This window comes from Notolabrus celidotus, chromosome 24 (genome assembly GCF_009762535.1).
Source record: "Notolabrus celidotus isolate fNotCel1 chromosome 24, fNotCel1.pri, whole genome shotgun sequence".
Taxonomy (NCBI): domain Eukaryota; kingdom Metazoa; phylum Chordata; class Actinopteri; order Labriformes; family Labridae; genus Notolabrus; species Notolabrus celidotus.
In genome coordinates this window covers 12,046,420-12,069,514 of record NC_048295.1, presented here as the reverse complement: position 1 = coordinate 12,069,514, position 23,095 = coordinate 12,046,420, and the positions used below count along the sequence as shown (strand labels likewise).

General features: G+C 39.0%; 1 protein-coding gene across 1 annotated transcript in view; it reads right to left on the bottom strand.

Annotated features, from left to right (window-relative positions):
* Positions 1-13,254: 13,254 nt before the first annotated feature.
* Positions 13,255-23,095, bottom strand: part of LOC117808442 (gamma-aminobutyric acid receptor subunit gamma-3-like) — a 138,474-nt gene continuing 128,633 nt past the window's right edge. The window contains exons 9-11 of the mRNA XM_034678198.1: positions 16,093-16,289; positions 15,976-16,002; positions 13,255-13,671 (exon numbers count right to left, since the gene is read on the bottom strand). Of these exons, the coding sequence (XP_034534089.1) occupies positions 13,390-13,671; positions 15,976-16,002; positions 16,093-16,289 (506 nt within the window). The 3' untranslated portion in view covers positions 13,255-13,389. The remainder of the gene's footprint in view (positions 13,672-15,975; positions 16,003-16,092; positions 16,290-23,095) is intronic.

Here is a 23,095-nt window from a genome sequence, read left to right as displayed (position 1 = left end):
AACAGCCACACCTGATCACCTTTTTTTACAACACTGACCCCCTGTACAGTGAGTGTAGAGCGTAACTCCCTCTGCAGAACCAGTGCAAGAAAGCCTTCAAGTCCTGCATTGTGGCAGGAGTCAGAAAAATACGAAGCTATCATCTGAGACAGTTTGTAAAGTTGTGTACACTTAAAATAACATTTCTCCCCATTTAGCTCCAAAACTTCATAAAAACATAGTATGAATTTTTAGGACATTTTTAAATCACATTTAGAGCAATATTTGTGATCTTTTTCACTTTTATCACTGTTAAATCCAAATACCAAATCTAAATGTTAAATGTGAAATCTAAGTGGCAAATCTAAATGTTGATTGTTGAATCTGAATATAAATCTAAATGTAAATTCTGAATGTTAAATGTAAAATCTGAATGTTAAAATAATTGTTAAATCCAAATACTACATCTAAATGTTAAATGTAAAATCTAAAAGGTAAATATAAATGTTGATTGTTAAATCTTAATTTAAAAATATACATTTTAAATGTCAAATCTGAATGTTAAAATAACTGTTAAAAACAAATACTAAATCAAAATACTAAATCAAAATGTTAAATGGTAAATATATATGTTGATTAAATATAAATTTAAATATAAATTTTAAATTTGAATTTTAAATGTAAGATCTGAATGTTAAAATAACTGTTAAATCCAAATACTAAATCTAAATGTTAAATGTTAAATATAAATGGTAAATGTAAATGTTGATTGTTAAATCTAAATTTAACCAAATGTTAAATGTAGAATCTAAGTGGCAAATATAAATGTTGATTGTTGAATCTGAATATAAATCTAAATGTAAATTCTGAATGTTAAATGTAAAATCTGAATGTTAAAATAACTGTTAAATCCAAATACTACATCTAAATGTTAAATGTAAAATCTAAAAGGTAAATATAAATGTTGATGGTTAAATCTAAATTTAAAAATATACATTTTAAATGTCAAATCTGAATGTTAAAATAACTGTTAAAAACAAATACTAAATCAAAATACTAAATCAAAATGTTAAATGGTAAATATATATGTTGATTAAATCTAAATTTAAATATAAATCTAAATTTAAAATTTAAATTTTAAATGTGAGATCTGAATGTTCAAATAACTGTTAAATCCAAATACTAAATCTAAATGTTAAATGTAAAATCTAAATGGTAAATACAAATGTTGATTGTTAAATCTAAATGGTAAAATATGAATGTTGATTGTTAAATCTAAATTTAAATATAAATGTAAATTCTGAATGTTAAATGTAAATTCTGAATGTTAAATGTAAATTCTGAATGTTAAATGTAAAATCTGAATGTTAAAATAACTGTTAGATCCAAATACTAAATCTAAATGTTAAATGTAAATCTAAATGGTAAACATAAATGTTGATTATTGAATCTAAATAGTAAGTATAAATGTTGATTTTTAAATCTAAATTTAAATCTAAATTTTAAATGTAAAATCTGAATGTTAAAATAACTGTTAAATCCAAATACTAAATCTAAATGTTAAATGTAAAATCTTAATCATAAATATAAATGTTGATTGTTAAATGTAAAATATAAATATAAATGTTGATTTTTAAATCTAAATGGTAAATATACATTTTAAATGTAAAATCTGAATGTTAAATGTAAAATCTGAATGTTAAAATAACTGTTAAATCCAAATACTAAATCTAAATGTTAAATGTAAAATATAAATGGTAAATATAAATGTTGATTAAATCTAAATGTAAAATCTGAATGTTAAATATAAAATCTGAATGTTAAATGTAAAATCTGAATGTTAAAATATAAATGGTGAATCTAAATGTTGATTTTTAAATCCAAATGGTAAATCTAAATGTTGATTGTTAAATCTAAATTTAAATCTAAATGTAAATGTTAAATCTAAATGTTAAATGTTGCTCTGCGATCCTTAATATTTAGCTAATGTGCAAAGTCACACTGCCGCCTAGCAGTTATACCAACATAATATCTTCATGAAGGGAAACAGATATCCCAACCCTATTCCACTCTGGTCCGTGTCACCAATCATCTCTTTATGGCAGCTGATGCTGGCTCTCCTTCCCTCCTCATCCTCCTTGACTTGACAGCTGCCTTAGACACCATTGACCACCACATTCTCCTCAAGCGCCTCCGTGAAGACATTGGACTCTCAGACTCTGCCCTGGACTGGTTTACATCCTACCCCTCTGGTGCACAACTTTACAAACGCTGCCTCATAATCATCCGGACGGAATTTCTGAAAGTTGGGTGTCGTGAAAATTGTAAACATGCTGAACATTTTTGAAATGGTTAAACGTCATGTCAAACAAGCTGGGATCGTACTGGCCTAGCTTGATCACTTACTAACCAGGATACTGCCAAAGTGCAGAATGCAGCTGGCATCAGTGAAGCCTACTGAACTAACTACTGAAGGCTACAATGACCATGCAAATAATGCATGTTAGAATGGAATGGACTTTCAACATTGTTCGTTTATATCTATGTTTGAAACATGAGAAATGATAATACCCCCTCTGATGTATTATTTAAATTCCGTTTTATTTCACATATAATTCTTCTTCTTTCAGTTCCTTTCATTGCACTACCAGTATGCTGAATACCTGGGAATTTAACCTTACCCTGCGTTTTCTGTTGCCAAGTTATAATTCATAAAAGCCCACTGCGATATAACAGTCTTAAAACAGTACTCATAAACAATCTATTGGTTTTCTTCATACAAAAATGTATTACAGGTTATTAACATTGCCAGTTGTCATGAAACCCGTTTTTTGGTCTACTGCGCAAAACCTCTTAGGATCCAGGTTAGCTCTATCCAGACTTTGTGGAAAGTTATGCTAATAGCTTCGCGTTGAGTAAACTATGGAAGAGGATAAGGGAACTGGACTTTTCCTCTGACTTAAATCTCAGAATTCTGACTTTAATCTCATATTTCTGTCTTTTTCTCATAATTCTGACTTCAATCTCAGTATTCTGACTTTAATCTCAGAAATCTGACTTTTTCTCCTAATTCTGTCTTTTTCTCCTAATTCTGACTTTTTCTCAGTATTCTGACATTAATCTCAGAAATCTGACTTTAATCTCATAATTCTGTCTTTTTCTCCTAATTCTGACTTTTTCTCAGTATTCTGACATTAATCTCAGAAATCTGACTTTAATCTCATATTTCTGTCTTTTTCTCCTAATTCTGACTTTTTCTCAGTATTCTGACATTAATCTCAGAAATCTGACTTTAATCTCAGAAATCTGTCTTTCTCATAATTCTGACTTCAATCTCAGTATTCTTACTTTAATCTCTGAATTATGTCTTTTTCTCCTTATTCTGACATTAATCTCATGAATTCTGACTTTAATCTCATAATTCTGTCTTTTTCTTGGAATTCTGACTTTAATCTCATAATACTGACTTTATTCTCAGTATTCTGACTTTAATCTCAGAAAACTGTCTTTCTCATAATTCTGACTTCAATCTCAGTATTCTTACTTTAATCTCTTGAATTATGTCTTTTTCTCCTTATTCTGACTTTAATCTCACATATCTGTCTTTTTCACCTAATTCTGACCTTTTCTCAGTATTCTGACATTAATCTCGTGAATTCTGACTTTAATCTCATAATACTGACTTTATTCTCAGTATTGTGACTTTAATCTCAGACATCTGTCTTTCTCATAATTCTGACTTTAATCTCAGAAATCTGACTTTTTCTCCTAATTCTGTCTTTTTCTCCTAATTCTGACTTTTTCTCAGTATTCTGACATTAATCTCAGAAATCTGACTTTAATCTCATAATTCTGTCTTTTTCTCCTAATTCTGACTTTTTCTCAGTATTCTGACATTAATCTCAGAAATCTGACTTTAATCTCATATTTCTGTCTTTTTCTCCTAATTCTGACTTTTTCTCAGTATTCTGACATTAATCTCAGAAATCTGACTTTAATCTCAGAAATCTGTCTTTCTCATAATTCTGACTTCAATCTCAGTATTCTTACTTTAATCTCTGAATTATGTCTTTTTCTCCTTATTCTGACATTAATCTCATGAATTCTGACTTTAATCTCATAATTCTGTCTTTTTCTTGGAATTCTGACTTTAATCTCATAATACTGACTTTATTCTCAGTATTCTGACTTTAATCTCAGAAAACTGTCTTTCTCATAATTCTGACTTCAATCTCAGTATTCTTACTTTAATCTCTTGAATTATGTCTTTTTCTCCTTATTCTGACTTTAATCTCACATATCTGTCTTTTTCACCTAATTCTGACCTTTTCTCAGTATTCTGACATTAATGTCATGAATTCTGACTTTAATCTCATAATACTGACTTTATTCTCAGTATTGTGACTTTAATCTCAGACATCTGTCTTTCTCATAATTCTGACTTTAATCTCAGTATTCTGATTTTTTCTCATAATTCTCACTTTAATCTCATATTTCTGACTTTAATCTCACATATCTGTCTTTTTCTCATAATTCTGACTTTAATCTAACAATACTGACTTCCATCCATCCATGCATTTTATCCGGGGTCGGGTCGTGGGGATAGCAGTCCAAGCAAACTGACCCAGACAGCCCTCTCCCCAGCAACACTTTCAAGCTCCTCCTGTGGAATCCCGATGCGATCCCAGACCAGGCAGGAGATATAATCCCTCCACCGTGTTCTGGGTCTACCCCGGGGCCTTCTCCCAGTTGGACGTGCCTGGAACACCTCTAAAGGAAGGCGTCTGGGAGGCATCCTTATCAGATGCCCGAGCAGTGGCTCCATTCTTCCCCCACTTGCGAACAAGACCCCTAGATACTTAAACTCCCCCACTTGGAGCAAAGTTTCGCTCCCCACCGAGAGAGAGCAATCCACCGTTTTTAGGCAGAGAACCATGGCCTCAGATTTGGAGGTGCTAACCCTCATCCCAGCCGCTTCGCACTCAGCTGCAAACCGCCCCAATGCCTGCCGGAGGTCCCAGCTCGAAGAAGCCAACAGAACCACATCGTCTGCAAAAAGCAGAGATGAAATTCCCAGCTCCCCGAACTGGAGACCCTCCTCCCCCCGGCTGTGCCTTGAGATCCTGTCCATAAAGATTACAAACAGGATCGGTGACAAGGGGCAACCCTGGCGGAGGCCAACACGCACCGAGAACGCGTCCGACTTTGTGCCAAGTATGCGGACACAACTCTCACTTTGGTCGAACCCCATACTCCCGCAGTACCCCCCCACAAGAACCACCGTGGTACACGATCGTAGGCCTTCTCCAAGTCCACAAAACACATGTAGACTGGATGGGCAAACTCCCATGCCACGTCCAGGAGCCTCGCAAGGGTAAAGAGCTGGTCCACTGTCCCGTGGCCAGGACGAAAACCACATTGTTCCTCCTGTAGGTTCAACCTCCTTTCCAGCACCCTGGAGTAAACTTTTCCCAGGAGGCTGGGAAGTGTGATACCCCTATAATTTGAGCACACTCTCCGGTCCCCCTTTTTAAAAATGGGAACCACCACCCCGGTCTGCCACTCCACAGGCACTGTCCCAGTCAGTCCTACTGACTGTATTCTCAGTATTCTGACTTTAATCTCATAATTCTGACTTTAATCTCAGAAATCTGACTTTAATCTCACAATTCTGACTTTAATCTCAGTGTTCTGACTTAATCTGATAATTCTGACTTTAATCTCAGTATTCTGACTTTAATCTCATAATTCTGACTTTAATCTCAGAAATCTGACTTTTATCTCATAATTCTGACTTTTATCTCATAATTCTGACTTTAATCTCACAATTCTGACTTTAATCTCAGTGTTCTGACTTAATCTGATAATTCTGACTTTAATCTCACAATTCTGACTTTAATCTCACAATTCTGACTTTAATCTCAGTGTTCTGACTTTAATCTCATTATTCTGAATTTAATCTCAGTGTTCTGAATTTAATCTCAGTGTTCTGACTTGAATCTGGTAATTCTGACATTAATGTCAGTATTCTGACTTTAATCTCAGCCCTCCAAATCTTTATTTTCCAGCGGCCCTAATTTTCTCCTGTAGCACACAGAAAACAAATGTATTACACATTCCTCTACAAGCAAAGAAAGAAATACAGTTAATAATCATAGAAAAGTGTTTTAAATGAAGTCTGAGGCGATATAGAACCTCTCGTCGTCCTGAAATGACTCCTGGGGTCATGATTCCTAAACTGAGTTCATCAAGACAAAAAAAGTGAACACAGAGAAAGCCTTACATTTTTGAAAGTTCGTTTTGGGGCTTGTATGCCTATAATAAGAGGATAGGACAATGGATGAAGTAGAACACTGAGGGAGAGTGGGAAATGACATGGGGTTCTTAAAGCAGGACTATATCCTCTGTACATGGGGCGGGTGATTTAGCCACCAGGCCAAACCAGCACCCAGCAGTCTTGGTTTTGAATAAAATAGAACACAAGGTAAAAAAAAATCAACAGATATCCAAAAACGCTGTAGGAAGATATTGGTTTGTTTGGTATTGGTTTGCAGTGTTTAAGAATGTAACCTAGCATTTATTTAAAACACCAAAATCTTTTGATCTATCTACTGTAAGCAGCATTACTTGCTCATAAAAGCATCATGAACAAAAGCTTTAACAACATTTTACCAAATTGGCCCGCTGTTGTACTTCACAAGTGAACTGTTTGACTTGCAGTGATAACATAACTAATTCTAACGATAATAGGAGGACGAATTTGTAACTTTGTTGAAAAGTATCATTTGTTCTAGGTTTCAACTACTGCTACAAAGAGTGGTATTATGTTGCGTTCAGACCAGACGCCAACGATCACTGAATCTCGTGAATACAAACGCCAGATTGTTTTGGGTTGACTCGCTTAATTCGGGCGAATAACTCACTCAATTTGTGCATCAAAATTGCGTGTACGCGAATCCCGAAGATTGCACGTTTTTGCAAGCGTGGAGAAGTTCAGATGTATTGTCACGTATAATTTGTTCACTCGCTTCATTTGGGCGAATAACTCACTTAATTCATGCTTCAAAATTTTGTGTACGCAAGTCCCAAAGATGCACATTTTTGCAAGAGTGGAGGGGTTCAGCTTTACTGTCACGTATAATTTGTTCACTAGCTTAATTCGGGCGAATAAGTCACTCAATTTGTGCCTTTATAATGTCGTGTACGCAAGTCACAAGGATGAAGAGTCACTTCGTTTGCACGTTTTATTTGTTACTCGCTTAATTTGGGCGAATAACTCACTGAATTTGCACATCAAGTTTTTTTGTGTACGCAAGTTCCAAAGACGCACATTTTTGCAGGAGCGAGGGGTTCCGCTTTATTGTCATGTATAATTTGTTTACACACTTTATTCGGGCGAATAACTCACTCAAATTGCGCTTCATAATGTCATGTACAAAGAGTCGTTCGTTTGAACGTATTATTTGTTCACTCACTTCATTCGAGGGAATAACTCACTCAAATTGCACGTCAAGATTTTGTTAACGTGAGTACGCTAAGATGCACATTTTTGGAGGGGTTCCCTTTATTCGCCACTCAACTCAACTCAACTCAAACTTTATTTATAGAGCACGTTTAAAACAACCGGGGTTGACCAAAGTGCTGTACAGATCAAAAACGCTCAAGTCTGTTGTCATCAAACAAGGTTGAACTCGACAATAGTGAATGGTGAAGCCAGTTGCGAATACGCCTATTCGCACGTATAAATTGCTAACTCATTTAATTCGGGCGAATAACTCACTCAATTGGCGCATTGAAATTGCGTGTACGCGAGTCCCAAAGACACACATTTTCTGCCAGAGTAAAGGGGTTCAAAAATTTGCTTAATTCAGGCAAATAACTCACTCAATTTGTGCATCAATATTTGGTGTACGTAAGTCACAAAGACGTAGGGTTACTTCATTTGCATGTAGAATTTGTTCACTCATTTAATTTGGGCGAATGACACACTCAATTGGCGCATTGAAATAGCGTGTACGCAAGTCGCAAAGACGAAGAGTCACGTTTTTTGAGAGAGTGGAGGAGTTCCCTTTATGCACCACTCAAGTCTGTTATCATCAAACAAGGTTGAGCATGACTATAGTGAATGCTGAAGCCAGTTGTGAATACACTTATTCACACGTATAATTTGTTTACTCATTTAATTTGAGCGAATAACTCACTGAATTTGCACATCAAAATTTTGTGTACGCAAGTCCTGAAAATGCTAATTTTTTGGGGAGAGTGGAGGGGTTCTGCTTCCTTGTCACAACAAATTTGTTTACTTGCTTATTATGGGCAAATAACTACCTGAATTTGCACATCAATATTTCGTGTACGCAAGTCCCGAAGACGTTTCTTTTACACTATTATTTGTTTACTCGCTTAAATTGGGCGAATAACTCATTCAATTACCACATCAAAATTTCGTGTACGCGAGTCCCGAAGATGCACATTTTTTGGGAGAGTGGAGGGGTTCTGCTTTATTGTCACATCTAATTTGTGTACTTGCTTGATATGGGCAAATAACTCACTGACTTTGCAATTCAAAATTTCGTGTACGTAAGTTTCAATAACGTAGAGTCATTTCTTTTACACTATTATTTTATTACTCGCTTAAATTGGGTGAATAACTCACTGAATTTGCACATCAAAATTTTGTGTACGCAATCCTGAAAATGCAATTTTTTTGGGAGAGTGGAGGGGTTCCGCTTCCTTGTCAAAAAAAATGTGTTTACTTGCTTATTATGGGAAAATAACTACCTGAATTTGCACATCAATATTTCGTGTACGCAAGTCGCAAAGACGTAAAGTCGTTTCTTTTAAACTATTATTTGTTTATTTGCTTAAATTGAGCAAATAACTCATTCAATTACCACATCAAAATTCCGTGTACGTGAGTCGCAAAGACGAATAACTCATTGAATTTGCAAATCCAAATGTCGTGTACGCAAGTTGCAAAAACGTAGAGTTGTTTCTTTTACATTATTGTTTACTCGCTTAAATTGGGTGAATAACTCACTGAATTTGCACATCAAAATTTCGTGTACGAAAGTCCCGAAGACACACATTTTTGCAAGAGTAAAGGGGTTCCGCTTCATTGTCACATCTTATTTGTTTACTTGCTTGATATGGGCAAATAACTCACTGAATTTGCTGATCAAAATTTCGTGTACGCAAGTCCCGAAGATGCACATTTTTTGGAAGAGTGGAGGGGTTCCGCTTCCTTGTCACAAAAAATGTGTTTACTTGCTTATTATGGGGAAATAACTCACTGAATTCGTACATCAATATTTCGTGTACGCAAGTCGCAAAGACGTTAAGTAGTTTCTTTTACACTATTATTTGTTTAAGTGCTTAAATTGGGTGAATAACTGACTGAATTTGCAAATCAAAATTTCGTGTACGTAAGTCGCTAAAACGTAGAGTTGTTTCTTTTACACTATTATTTGTTTACTGGCTTAAATTGGGCGAATAACTCATTCAATTACCACATCTAAATTTTGTGTACGCGAGTCCCAAAGATGCAAATTTTTTGGGAGAGTGGAGGGTTCCACTTCATTGTCTCAAAAAATGTGTTTACTTGCTTATTATGGGCAAATAACTACCTGAATTTGCACATTAATATTTCGTGTACGCAAGTCGCGAAGACGTAAAGGCGTTTCTTTTACACTATTATTTGTTTACTCGCCTAAATCGGGCAAATAATTCATTCAATTACCACATCTAAATTCTGTGTATGCGAATCGCAAAGACGAAGAGTCGCTTCATTCACACATATTATTTTTTATTCATTTAATTTGGGCGAATAACTCACTGAATTTGCACATCAAAATTTCGTGTACGCGAGTCCCGAAGATGCACATTTTTTGGGAGAGTGGAGGGGTTCCGGTTTATTGCCACATTTAATTTGTTTACTTGCTTGATATGGGCAAATAACTGACTGAATTTGCAAATCAAAATTTCGTGTACGAAAGTCGCAAAAACGTAGAGTTGTTTCTTTTACATTATTGTTTACTCGCTTAAATTGGGCGAATAACTCACTGAATTTGCACATCAAAATTTCGTGTACGCAATCCCGAAAATGCAATTTTTTTGGGAGAGTGGAGGGGTTCCGCTTCCTTGTCACAAAAAATGTGTTTACTTGCTTATTATGGGCATATAAGTAACTAAATTTGCACATCAATATTCCGTGTACGCAAGTCGCACAGACGAAGAGTCGCTTCATTCACACATATTATTTTTTATTCATTTAAATTGGGTGAATAACTCACTGAATTCGCACATCAAAATTTCCCAGAGTCCCAAAGACGCACATTTTCTACTAGAGTAAAGTGGTTCTGCATCATTGTCACATTATTTTACTTGCTTAATTCAGGCAAATAACTCACTCAATTTGTGCATCAATATTTGGTGTACGCAAGTCGCAAAGACGTAGGGTCGCTTAATTTGCATGTAGAATTTGTTTACTCCCTTAATTTGGGCGAATAACTCACTCAATTGGCGCATTGAAATTGCGTGTACGCAAGTCGCAAAGACGAAGAGTCACATCAATAGCACGTGTTATTTTTTACTCGCTTAATTTGGGCGAACAACTCACTGTATTTGCACAGCAAAATTTTGTGTGCGCGAGTCCCGCAAATTTTTTGGGAGAGTGGAGGGGTTCCCTTTATTCGCCACTCAAGTCTGTTGTCAGCAAACAAGGTTGAACTGGACATTAGTGAATGCTGAAGCTAGTTACGAATACGCTTCTCTGCACATATAAATTGTTTACTCATTTAATTTGGGCGAATGACTCACTCCAAAGGTGCACATTTCTGCGAGAGTGGAGGATATCCGCTTAATTGTCACATACAATTTGTTTATTTGCTTAATTCAGGGGAACAACTCACTCAATTGGCGCATTGAAATTGCGTGCACGCGAGTCACAAAGATGCACATTTTTGGGAGAGTGAAGGAGTTCCCTTTATGCGCCACTCAAGTCTGTTGTCATCAAACAAGGTTGAGCATGACTATAGTGAATGCTGAAGCCAGTTACGAATACGCTACAAGTATAAATTGTTTACTCACTTAATTTGCACTTAAAAATTTCATGTACGGGAGTCCCAAAGATGCACAATTTTGCGAGAGTGGAGGGGTTCCGCTTCATTGTCACAAAAAATGTGTTTACTTGTTTATTATGGGCAAATAACTCACTGAATTAGCACATCAATATTTCGTGTACGCAATTCGCAAAGACGTAAAGGCGTTTCTTTTACACTATTATTTGTTTATTTGCTTAAGTTGAGCGAATAACTCATTCAATTACCACATCAAAATTCCGTGTACGCGAGTCGCAAAGACGAATAACTCATTGAATTTGCAAATCCAAATGTCGTTTACGCAAGTTGCAAAAATGTAGAGTTGTTTCTTTTACATTATTGTTTACTCGCTTAAATTGGGTGAATAACTCACTGAATTTGCACATCAAAATTTCATGTACGAAAGTCCCGAAGACACACATTTTATCAAGAGTAAAGAGGTTCCGCTTCATTGTCACATCTTATTTGTTTACTTGCTTGATATGGGCAAATAACTTACTGAATTTGCTGATCAAAATTTCGTGTACGCAAGTCCCGAAGATGCACATTTTTTGGAAGAGTGGAGGGGTTCCGCTTCCTTGTCACAAAAAATGTGTTTACTTGCTTATTATGGGGAAATAACTCACTGAATTCGCACATCAATATTTCGTGTACGCAAGTCGCAAAGACGTTAAGTTGTTTCTTTTACACTATTACTTGTTTAAGTGCTTAAATTTGGTGAATAACTGACTGAATTTGCAAATCAAAATTTCGTGTACGTAAGTCGCTAAAACGTAGAGTTGTTTATTTTACACTATTATTTGTTTAATCGCTTTGGGCGAATAACTCACTGAATTTGCACATCATAATTTCGTGTACGCGAGTCCCGAAGATGCACATTTTTTGGGAGAGTGGAGGGGTTCCGGTTTATTGCCACATTTAATTTGTTTACTTGCTTGATATGGGCAAATAACTGACTGAATTTGCAAATCAAAATTTCGTGTACGTAAGTCGCAAAAACGTAGAGTTGTTTCTTTTACATTATTGTTTACTCGCTTAAATTGGGCGAATAACTCACTGAATTTGCACATCAAAATTTCGTGTACGCAATCCCGAAAATGCAAATTTTTTGGGAGAGTGGAGGGGTTCCGCTTCCTCGTCACAAAAAATGTGTTTACTTGCTTATTATGGGGAAATAACTACCTGAATTCGCACATCAATATTTCGTGTACGCAAGTCGCAAAGACGTAAAGTAATTTCTTTTACACTATTATTTGTTTACTCGCTTAAATTGAGCGAATAACTCATTCAATTACCACATCAAAATTCCGTGTACGCAAGTCACGAAGACGTCAAGTACTTCCTTTTACACTATTATTTTGCGAGAGTGGACGGGTTCCTTTTATTCGCCACTCAAGTCTGTTGTCATCAAACAAGGTTGAACTCGACTATAGTGAAGGCTGAAGCCAGTTGCAAATGCGCTTCGATTCGTACGTATAAATTGTTTACTCAGGCGAATAACTATCTCAATTGGCGCATTGAAATTGCGTGTACGCCAGTCACGAAGACGCAATTATTGTTGGGAGAGTGGAGGGGTTTCCTTTGATCGCCACTCCAGTCTGTTGTCATTGAACAAGGTTGATCTCGACTTTATTGAATGCTGAAGCCAGTTATGCTGAAGGTACTTCACATTGTTCGACTTTCGCAAATTCGTAAATTTTGCTTTATTATAAGGACACATAATTCACGTCACTCGCGCCACCTCACAAGAACTTGTGCCTCCTCGCGTCTTTACATGTAATTCACTTGCGCGGGTGATTTTATTCGCGTTTGGTGTGAACGCCCTGTTAGTTTTGAACAATCTACAGTGGTGGTGTTTTATGTTTGTTACATTAAAGAATATCCAACAGCTCTGCATGTGGTATATGAGGTAATAAACAACAGGGGAAACTATGAAGCTGCTTCTCTCTGTGCTGCACTCTATTGAAAGAAGGCACTATGGGTGCTTTGCCATCTCAACAATCAAGATTCAGCTATGCACTCCCTTCCCAGAACATCTCTGAAGTCTTTCAGAATCATGAAAGAGAGGAATCCATTCATGGTTTTGGATGCTGGCAGCTTGTTCTTCTACTGCTGAGAGTTGTATTTCTCTTGAAGTGCCACAGCTCAAAGCATCGCGGCCTACACTGCGCACCAAAGTACTTAATACTCCTACCGTTCCAAAGGCAGCACATCTTTTAACATCTCATTTCCTCATCCACACGTATATTTGATCTTAAACCAAAGCGCAAAGTGGCGGGGACTCTGGCTGTTTCAGCAGAGTGCAGACAGACTAGAGGTAGAGGTAACTGACCCAGTAGACTATATTGAAGAGCAAGAAGGAGGTGGGGAAGAAAACGCGGGAGTACGTGTCCAGCTCACGAATGTTGACGTGGATCCGTCCTTTCTTCCAGCCGCCTTCTTTACATTCTTCGTAACAACAGAAGAAGCTTGCACAGTCTTTCCCGTCCAGGCACTCGTACAGGCAGTTGTCTTCATAGTTGTGCCACAGCAGGGAGTTGCCCATGGGCATCATGGGCCGAGGGGTGTGACCCATGTTGAAAGATGAGTAGGCCTGTATTTGAAGACACAGAGAGGGCGTTACAGTGGGGGGATAATTGTGTGCAAAACCCTGATTGACCAACTTGTAATGACTTTCCAATAAAAGTTATCACTTTTTATGACATATCTTGTCGTATAACCCAAACAGTATTGTTTGTGTTTTAAGGCAGGGGTTCCCAAACTTTTCAGCCCGCGACCCCCCAAATAAAGGTGCCAAGGACTTAGTAAAAGTTAATAACTGTTGTCAAGGGGTTTTGACCAATCAGAATCAAGCCGAAAGATCAGTAAGAAATCTGGGTAATAAAAGATTAAGTGTGCCATGTTGACAGATAAGGTGGTTGTATCATATATATATATGTATATAGCATCCTGTAGCATATTGATGCTAAACGATGCTAGGCCCCATGTTCCCTGCGAGCTGAGGAGGCAAGGATGACGTGCTGGTACTGAGCTGCAAGCTAAGAAAAGACGACATCGACCTGTCCTTTCACCCACCGTTAGAGGGAATGTAAGATCTATCTTCGATAAGGTGGACGAGCTAACCCAGCACCAGAGGGAATACTGGCAGAGTAGCACCATGCTAACAGAGCTAACACCGGACACGGACGCCACATTGGAAGGATTTCACCTGCTGTGGGTGGACAGGATACAGGAGAGCAAGACTGAACTAACTGGTGAAGAAGGCCAGCTCAGTCCTGGACCCTGTGGAGGTGGTGGCTGACAGGTGAATTATGGCCAAGCTGTTGTCTCTGATGAACATTTTTTTTCTATATATATTCTTGTTGAAATTCTTGTTCTGTACACCTTCTTGTTTGCTGCTGTAACTCCATGAATTTCCCTGTTGTGGGACGAATAAAGGAGTATCTTATCTTATCTTATCAGCTTTCAAAAAGGGTGTCAACTATTGTCATATACAATAATAATAATAATAATAATAATAATAATAATAATAATAAACAACTTTATTTATATGGCACTTTTCTAAAGTGCTTCACAGAAAGTAAACAATAATAATAATAAATATAAGCAAAGATAATTAAATAGAAAAAAATATATATATATACATATACATACATACACATACAATATATATATATACACATATATATACATACACATGCACATGTATACATATGTACATACATACACACACATACATACATACATACATGCATGCATGCATACATACATACATGTGTACGTACGTATAAATAAAGGAACTCCAAAGTACGAGAACACATAACAAGACGTCCAGGTCATAATAACATGTTACAAAGTTATGAAGGCCTTTTTGAAAAAAAAAAGTTTTAAGAAGTGATTTAAAATTAAAAACAGAAGTAGCACGCCTTATTTCAGCTGGTAGGTCATGCCATAGTTTAGGGGCCCTGACTGAAAAGCCCTGAAAGCCCTTGGACTTTAAACGGGCACCAGGAACAACTAATAAGCCCATGTCGGGTGATCTGAGAGGGCGGGCAGGCTTATACCAAGTGAGAAGGTCTGTGATGTACTGGGGAGCCTGATTGTGTAGAGCTTTGTAAGTCAGTTGTAGTATTGGTGATTAATCAGGCGGCTGCATTTTGAGTTAATTGAAGGGGATGAACAGAAGTATGAGATAAACCTGAATAAAGGGTATTGCAAAAATCTAATCTTGACAGGATAAAGGCATGAACAACCTTGTGCAAGTCATTAAATGATAAAAAATTATTTGATTTTGGAAATTATTTTCAGGTGCAAAACCCAGATCTGATTATGTTCTTCCTTCTTTTTTCAAGAGAGGAATAATAAACCATTCATATAAACAAAAATGTCTATCCAAGCAGAAAAACACTAGTTGTTCAAATTTCTCCTGGGGAGGAAAAAAGTATATGGTCTACTTTTAAGAAGTCAAAACTACAAATACAAGTTGTGGAATGATGGTAGTGCACTTCTTCAAAACACAGAGACACAATGGCCACTTGATGGCAGTGTGACCACATGGGACATGGTGTAAATATTACTAGTCTAGTCAAACAGTATCATACAGAACCAGGAGTTGAACCAAACATTGGGTTAACATGTTATCATGGAAGTCTTAGACGACTGAATCAAACCACCATTCCCCCCAAATTCAGATTAAGTCCTGAATCTTGGAGCACCCTGGATTTGGCGCTGTGTAATAAAGATTGATTGAGTGGGGGGAAATGGAAATATGAGGTGTTTTGGTCTGGAGAGAGGGAAACAGCAGCATCAGGGCTGACTGGGTCTTGGTAGATGTACAGTATGCTGGCAGCATTAACACTCTCACGGCAGGTGCAGCCTTGAGAACGCCCACACATACCTTCAGGCTCTCGCACAGAACTGATTGCTACAAAAAGAAAAAAATCCAGCTGCACTGAAAATTTGCGTTTAAAAACATGAATATATTTGTTCCACACAGTATTGACCAAGAGCTTACCATTTTGTGTCTCTTGGCAGGAGGTTTGGGGATGCTGTAGGAGCAGTAGTTCAGCATGGCGTATTCAATCATAGCAGCGAAGACAAACAGGAAGCAGACGGTGACGAACAGGTCCATGGCTGTCACGTAAGACACTCTAGGTAGTGAGTTCCTGGCAACTGTGCTCAGGGTGGTCATGGTGAGAACTGTTGTGATACCTGTTGAGGTGATACATGGAGAAGGAAGGAAGGAAGGAAGGAAGGGGCAGTACAGTTCAAAGAGATCTCACAGGTTATCAGCACTGGGTTGACCCCACTTTACATGTTAGCAGAGGGTTTACTGAACACTGCTTAAGGTGTATTATGGTAAAGTAGTAGTGTATGATATTACATTTTGGTGCAGTTGAGCTTGAGCTACCTCACAATCATGAGGCATTTTTCACCAGAGGACTTTACCCCTGAACTACGTGCGTTTCGACCGGTGGAAATAAGTATTTGGTCACCCTCAAACAAGCAAGATTTCTGTCTCTCACAGACCTGTAACTTCTTCTTTAAGAAGCTCTTCTGTCCTCCACTCGTTACCTGTATTAATGGAACCTGTTTGAACTGGTTATCTCTATAAAAGACACCTGTCCACAGCCTCAAACAGTCAGACTCCAAACTCAACCATGGCCAAGACCAAAGAGCTGTCCAAGGACACCAGGAAGAAAACTGTGGACCTGCACCAGGCTGGGAAGAGTGAATCTACAATAGGCAAGCAGGTTGGTGTGAATAAATCAACTGTGGGAGCAATTGTAAGAAAATGGAAGACATACAAGACCATTGATAACCCCCCTTGATCTGGGGCCCCACGCAAGATCTCATCCTGTGGGGTCAAAATGATCATGAGAACGGTGAGCAACAATCCCAGAACTACACGGAGGGACCTGATGAATGACCTGCAGAGAGCTGGGACCAAAGTAACAAAGGCTACCATCAGTAACACACTACGCCGAGAGGGACTCAAATCCTGCAGCGCAAGGCGTGTCCCCCTGCTGAAGCCAGTACATGTCCAGGCCCGTCTGAAGTTTGCCAGAGAGCATATGGATGATCCAGAAGAGGATTGGGAGAATATCATGTGGTCAGATGAAACCACAATAGAACTTTTTGGTAAAAACTCAACTTGTCGTATTTGGAGGAAGAAGAATGCTGAGTTGCATCCCAAGAAAACCATACCTACTGTGAAGCATGGGGGGGGAAACCTCATGCTTTGGGGCTGTTTTTCTGCAAAGGGGACAGGACGACTGATCCGTGTTAAGGGAAGAATGAACGGGGTCATGTATCGTGAGATTTTAAGCCAAAACCTCCTTCCATCAGTGAGAGCATTGAAGATGGAACGTGGCTGGGTCTTCCAGCATGACAATGATCCCAAACACACCGCTCGGGCAACGAAGGAGTGGCTCCGTAAAAAGCATTTCAAGGTCCTGGAGTGGCTAGCCAGTCTCCAGACCTCAACCCCATAGAAAATTTGTGGAGGGAGTTGAAAGTCCGTGTTGCCCAGCGACAGCCCCAAAACATCACTGCTCTAGAGGAGATCTGCATGGAGGAATGGGCCAAAATACCAGCTACAGTGTGTGCAAACCTGGAGAAGACTTACAGGAAACGTTTGACCTCTGTCATTGCCAACAAAGGTTATGTTACAAAGTATTGAGTTGAACTTTTGTTATTGACCAAATACTTATTTTCCACCATCATTTACAAATAAATTCTTTAAAAATCCTACAATGTGATTTCCTGGATTTTTTTTCTCATTGTGTCTCTCATAGTTGAAGTGTACCTCTGCTGAAAATTACAGACCTCTCTCATCTTTCTAAGTGGGAGAACTTGCAAAATCAGTGTCTGACTAAATACTTTTTTGCCCCACTGTACATGATATATAGAAATATACAGTATATATACATATATATTATATACACTACCGTTCAAAAGTTTGGGGTCACCCAGACAATTTTGTGTTTTCCATAAAAACTCACACTTTTATTTATCAAATGAGTTACAAAATGAATAGAAAATATATTCAGGACATTGACAAGGTTAGAAATAATGATTTTTAGTTGAAATAATAATTTTGTCCTTCAAACTTTGCTTTCATCAAAGAATGCTCCCTTTGCAGCAATTACAGCATTGCAGACCTTTGGCATTCTAGCTGTTAATTTGTTGAGGGAATCTGAAGAAATTTCACCCCACACTTCCTGAAGCACCGCCCACAAGTTGGATTGGCTTGATGGGCACTTCTTGCATACCATACGGTCAAGCTGCTCCCACAACACCTCAATGGGGTTGAGCTGGCCACTCCATTACAGACAGAATACCAGCTTCCTGCTTCTTCCCTAAATAGTTCTTGCATAATTTAGAAGTGTGCTTTGGGTCATTGTCCTGTTGTAGGAGGAAATTGGCTCCAATCAAGCGCTGTCCACAGGGTATGGCATGGCGTTGCAAAATTGAGTAATAGCCTTCATTATTCAAAATCCCTTTTATCTTGTACAACTTGTGACACTGGCGTTTCGCGGGTACCATTTAATGAAGCTGCCAGTTCAGGACCTGTGAGGCGTCTATTTCTCAAACTAGAGACTCTACTGTACTTGTCTTCTTGCTCAGTTGTGCACCGGGGCCTCCCACTTCTCTTTCTACTCTGGTTAGAGCCTGTTTGTGCTGTTCTCTGAAGGGAGCAGTACACACCGTTGTAGGAAATGTTCAGTTTCTTGGCAATTTCTCGCATGGAATATCCTTCATTTCTAAGAACAAGAATAGACTGTGGAGTTTCATATGAAAGTTCTCTTTTTCTGGCCATTTTGAGAGTATAATCGAACCCACAAATGTGATGCTCTAGATACTCAACTAGCTCAAAGAAAGGCCAGTTTTAAAGCTTCTCTAACGTAACTGCACATGGGTTTTCAAGGTGTCTCTAATCATCCATTAGCTTTCTAACGCGATTAGCAAACACAATGTACCATTAGAACACTGGAGTGATGGTTGCTGGAAATGGGCCTCTATACACCTATGTAGATATTCCATTAAAAACCAGACGTTTGCAGCCAGAATAGTCATTTACCACATTAACAATGTATAGAGTGTATTTCTGATTCATTTAATGTTATTCTTATTGAAAAAAAACTGTGCTTTTCTTTCAAAAATAAGGACATTTCTAAGTGACCCCAAACTTTTGAACGGTAGTGTATATACAGTGGGGAAAATAAATATTTGATACACTGTCAATTTAGCAAGTTTTCCCACTTACAGACAAAATCTAAAAAGAAAATCCAGAAAATCACATTGTATGTTTTTTGAATAATTAATTAGCATTTTATTGCATGAAATACGTATTTGATACAATAGAAAAATAGAACTTAATATTTGGTACAGAAACCTTTGTTTGCAATTACAGAGGTCAGACATTTCCTGTAGTTCTTGACCAGGTTTGCACACACTGCAGCAAGGACTTTCCCACTCCTCCATACAGATCTTCTCCAGATCTTTAAGGACTTGGGGATGTTGCTGGGCAACCCAGAGTTTTAGCTCCCTCCAAAGATGTTCCATTGGGTTCAGGTCTGGAGACTGGCTAGGCCACTCCAGGACCTTGAAATGCTTCTTACAGGGCCACTCCTTAGTTGCCTTGGCTGTGTTTTTCAAGTCATTGCCATGCTGGAAGACCCAGCTACGACCCATCTTCAATGTTGCCTAAAATCTTGTGAAACATGGCCCCATCCATCCTCCCCTCAAGCCGGTGCAGTGTTCCTGTCCCCTTTGCAGAAAAGCACCCCCAAAACCTGATGTTTCCACCCCCATGCTTCACGCTGGGGATGGTGCTCTTGGGATTGTACTCATCCTTCTTCTTCCTCCAAGCAAGTCCAGTGGAAAACTTCTATTGTGGTCTCATCTGACCACATGACCTTCTCCCATGCCTCCTCTTGATCATCCAGATGGTCATTGGCGAACTTCGGACGGGCCTGCTGGCTTGAGCAGGGGGACCTTGCGTGCGCTGCATGATTTTAATCCATGACGGCATAGTGTGTTCCTATAACCTCTGAGACTGTGGTCCCAGCTCTCTTCAAGTCATTGACCAGGTCCTCCCGTGTAGTTCTGGGCTGATCCCTCACCTTTCTCATGATCACTGATACTCCACGAGGCGAGATCTTGCATGGAGCCCCAGACCGAGAGAGATCGACAGTCCTCTTGAGTTTCTTCCATTTTCTAACAATTGTAAAGCTGCTTCCTTATTGTCCTGTAGCCTATCCCAGCAGCCTTGTGCAGGTCTACAATTTTGTCCCTGGTGTCCTCAGACAGCTCTTTGGTCTTGCCCATGGTGGAGAGGTTGGAGTCTGATTGGTTGAGGGTGTGGCAGGTGTCTATGATACAGGTAACGAGTTCAAACAGGTGACATTAATACAGGTAATGAGGGGGGAATAGGAGGGCTTCTTAAAGACAAACTAACAGGTCTGTGAGAGCCAGACTTCTTGCTGGTTGGTAGGTGATGAAATACTAATGCTTGTACAGTGGAGCTGCACCAGGGAATGTCTCTCAACATGCACTCCTCTACAGAGCATGTGGAGGATGGAGAGTGACCTGGGTCAGCCTGTGTGGTTATTCATAGACGGCAGATTGCCTCTGTCTGTCTCTGGATAGACACATGTCAAATGAAAAGCCATCAACACTACGTCGACCTGTTTACAGAGCTGCTGTCGCTCGTGTGCTCAATAAAGATGTTAATCAAGTCTCGCCTTGTAATGACTTTCTAATCCTTCTTGATCCTTATTGGTCAGCGATCAATGTGTGTCGGGGCGCAGGGGGCACAGACGAACCTGCGCCCGTGTCCGATGCAGATTATGGGTAATTTTCAATACAGTAGACCGCACACTGGTTCACCTACCAACTGTTTTCAATGAACTCTGACTGTGTTCATTTTGTAGCACAGAGCCTCTGCAAGAAATCGCATTGTGTGCAATTACGCACCAGACTAGGGAAGAGCTCTAAAATATAAGGTATATAAAGACAGCAGGGTTCAGGTCCTGGACATAGAAGAGCGTTGGTTAAAAGAGGGGTCAAGGAAGTCATCTATGTTAAAGGGATATTTCAGTTTTTTTGAAGTGGGGTCGTATGAGTTACAGTACACTATTGCTCCTGCTAGCCACAATGAGTGCCGGTGAGCTCTTCCCCTTTAATGAGAAAATTCCCAGAGGACCGGCAGGTAAGCTAGGCTACAATTCTCTGTGGACAGGGCCTCCTATTTAGCGTAATTTCGCTAAAGTTAAGAAAATATGGTCCAGGAACTCATCACGGTGCAAATGCATGCACCAGTAGAAAAAAATGGAGCTATCCAGTTTGCCTTCAGAAACCTCCTTTGTTTTGGCACTATTTTCAGACGCACTTTGCAGACCGGTGTTCCTCCGCTGCATGAGCACGGATACACGCCGATCAGCTGTTTGGATCAACAAGCACGTAGGACCTCCTGGACCATATTTCTTAACTTTAGCGAAAAAGGCGACCCCTGCCTGCAAAGACAATAGCCTAGCTTACCTGCCGGTCATCTGGAAATGTTCTCATTAAAGGGGAAGAGCTCACCGGCATGCATTGTGGCTAACAGGAGCAATAGTGTACTGTAACTCATACGACCCCACTTTAAAAAAAACTGAAATATCCCTTTAAGCTTGCACACCCTTCTCTTAACAGAGGTGGTGGACTAAGACACCATTGCTGTTTTGAATTCTCTGTCAAAACAAGTAAGACCATACTCACACCAGAGACCATGTGACTCTAACGACTCACAGCTGACCCATCACCCTAACGACTGTCAGGAACTAGGTTAACGATTGTCAGGTGATAGGAGAACAACAGTCAGGAACTAGACTAAAGACCCCACTTTGGACCCTTTTGTGACTCCTGGACACACCCACGACTGTTAGTGGCTTATATATTCGAGCTCTTCCCCAGTCTGGTCAGAACTGTAAATTATTAGAGATACCAAAATTTAAATAATTATAATAATAGGGGGGGGGGGGGACTAGTTCAGTGGGCAAGTAAGAAATTGAGTTAAAGCTAGGGTTGGTAGTCTCGGAAAAACTAGCATGAATTTGAATGTAGCATTTCCTCAGGACTCCGTCTAACACCTCCCCCCCTCCCCTCGGAGCTCCTCCAAAACAGCGCCCCCGCTCACATACACGAGCGCCGCTGATTCATGACCATATGATCGTGACTGATTCAAAACCGGTCCTCAGTAAAACATTCTCATAGTGAAAGTTAAAAACACAAACAAACATGGCTGCTGTTAGCACTCACAACTGTCGTGCTAGCATTATCCAGTTGTACTGGTGACACGATATCAGGAGAAAAGTTATAACACATGTATAATACTGTAACAGCTCTACTGTTTGTTAAACGTGTTCAGTGTAGATGTTCTTAATTCCTACAGTGTTGACAGTCAGTGAAGGCATCAGGAGAGGTGTAGAGTGTGCAAGCTACAGTCTCATGCTACAGTACATCTACATTTTCTGTAGGACTTACTAAATGTCATTCATTCTTCTGCTTGTCAGAGCCCCCGTGGTGAGAGCTTTTTAAGACTCTGATCCGGACTACAGTCCTGAGCAAAGCCCCTAATCGAGTCAGAGGGGACAGGCCCGAGGTGGAGCGAGAGGGGCAGTAAATAGAGTCAGGGGAAGCAGAGGCAGGGGACGGGGACTAGGAGTGCAGGCTGGGGAAATGTACGCGCAGGAGGCGGGCAGAACGGCAGGACGGGATTTGATTGGTTTAAAATTTTGGGACCCAAAAACAGGGATTGGTTGGTGTTTTCCCAGGTTTACTCCGGCTGTAGATAGCAGCTTTTTTAACCTCTTTTTTAAGAACACATTATGTATTGATTACCATCAGGACATAAAGATCATTTTAACCAGTATGACAAAAAGTGGATCTAAATCTGATTACCAACCCCAGCTTTAAAGGTGACATATCATGCAAAATGGACTTTCTAATGGTTCTCTACCTGAAATATGTTT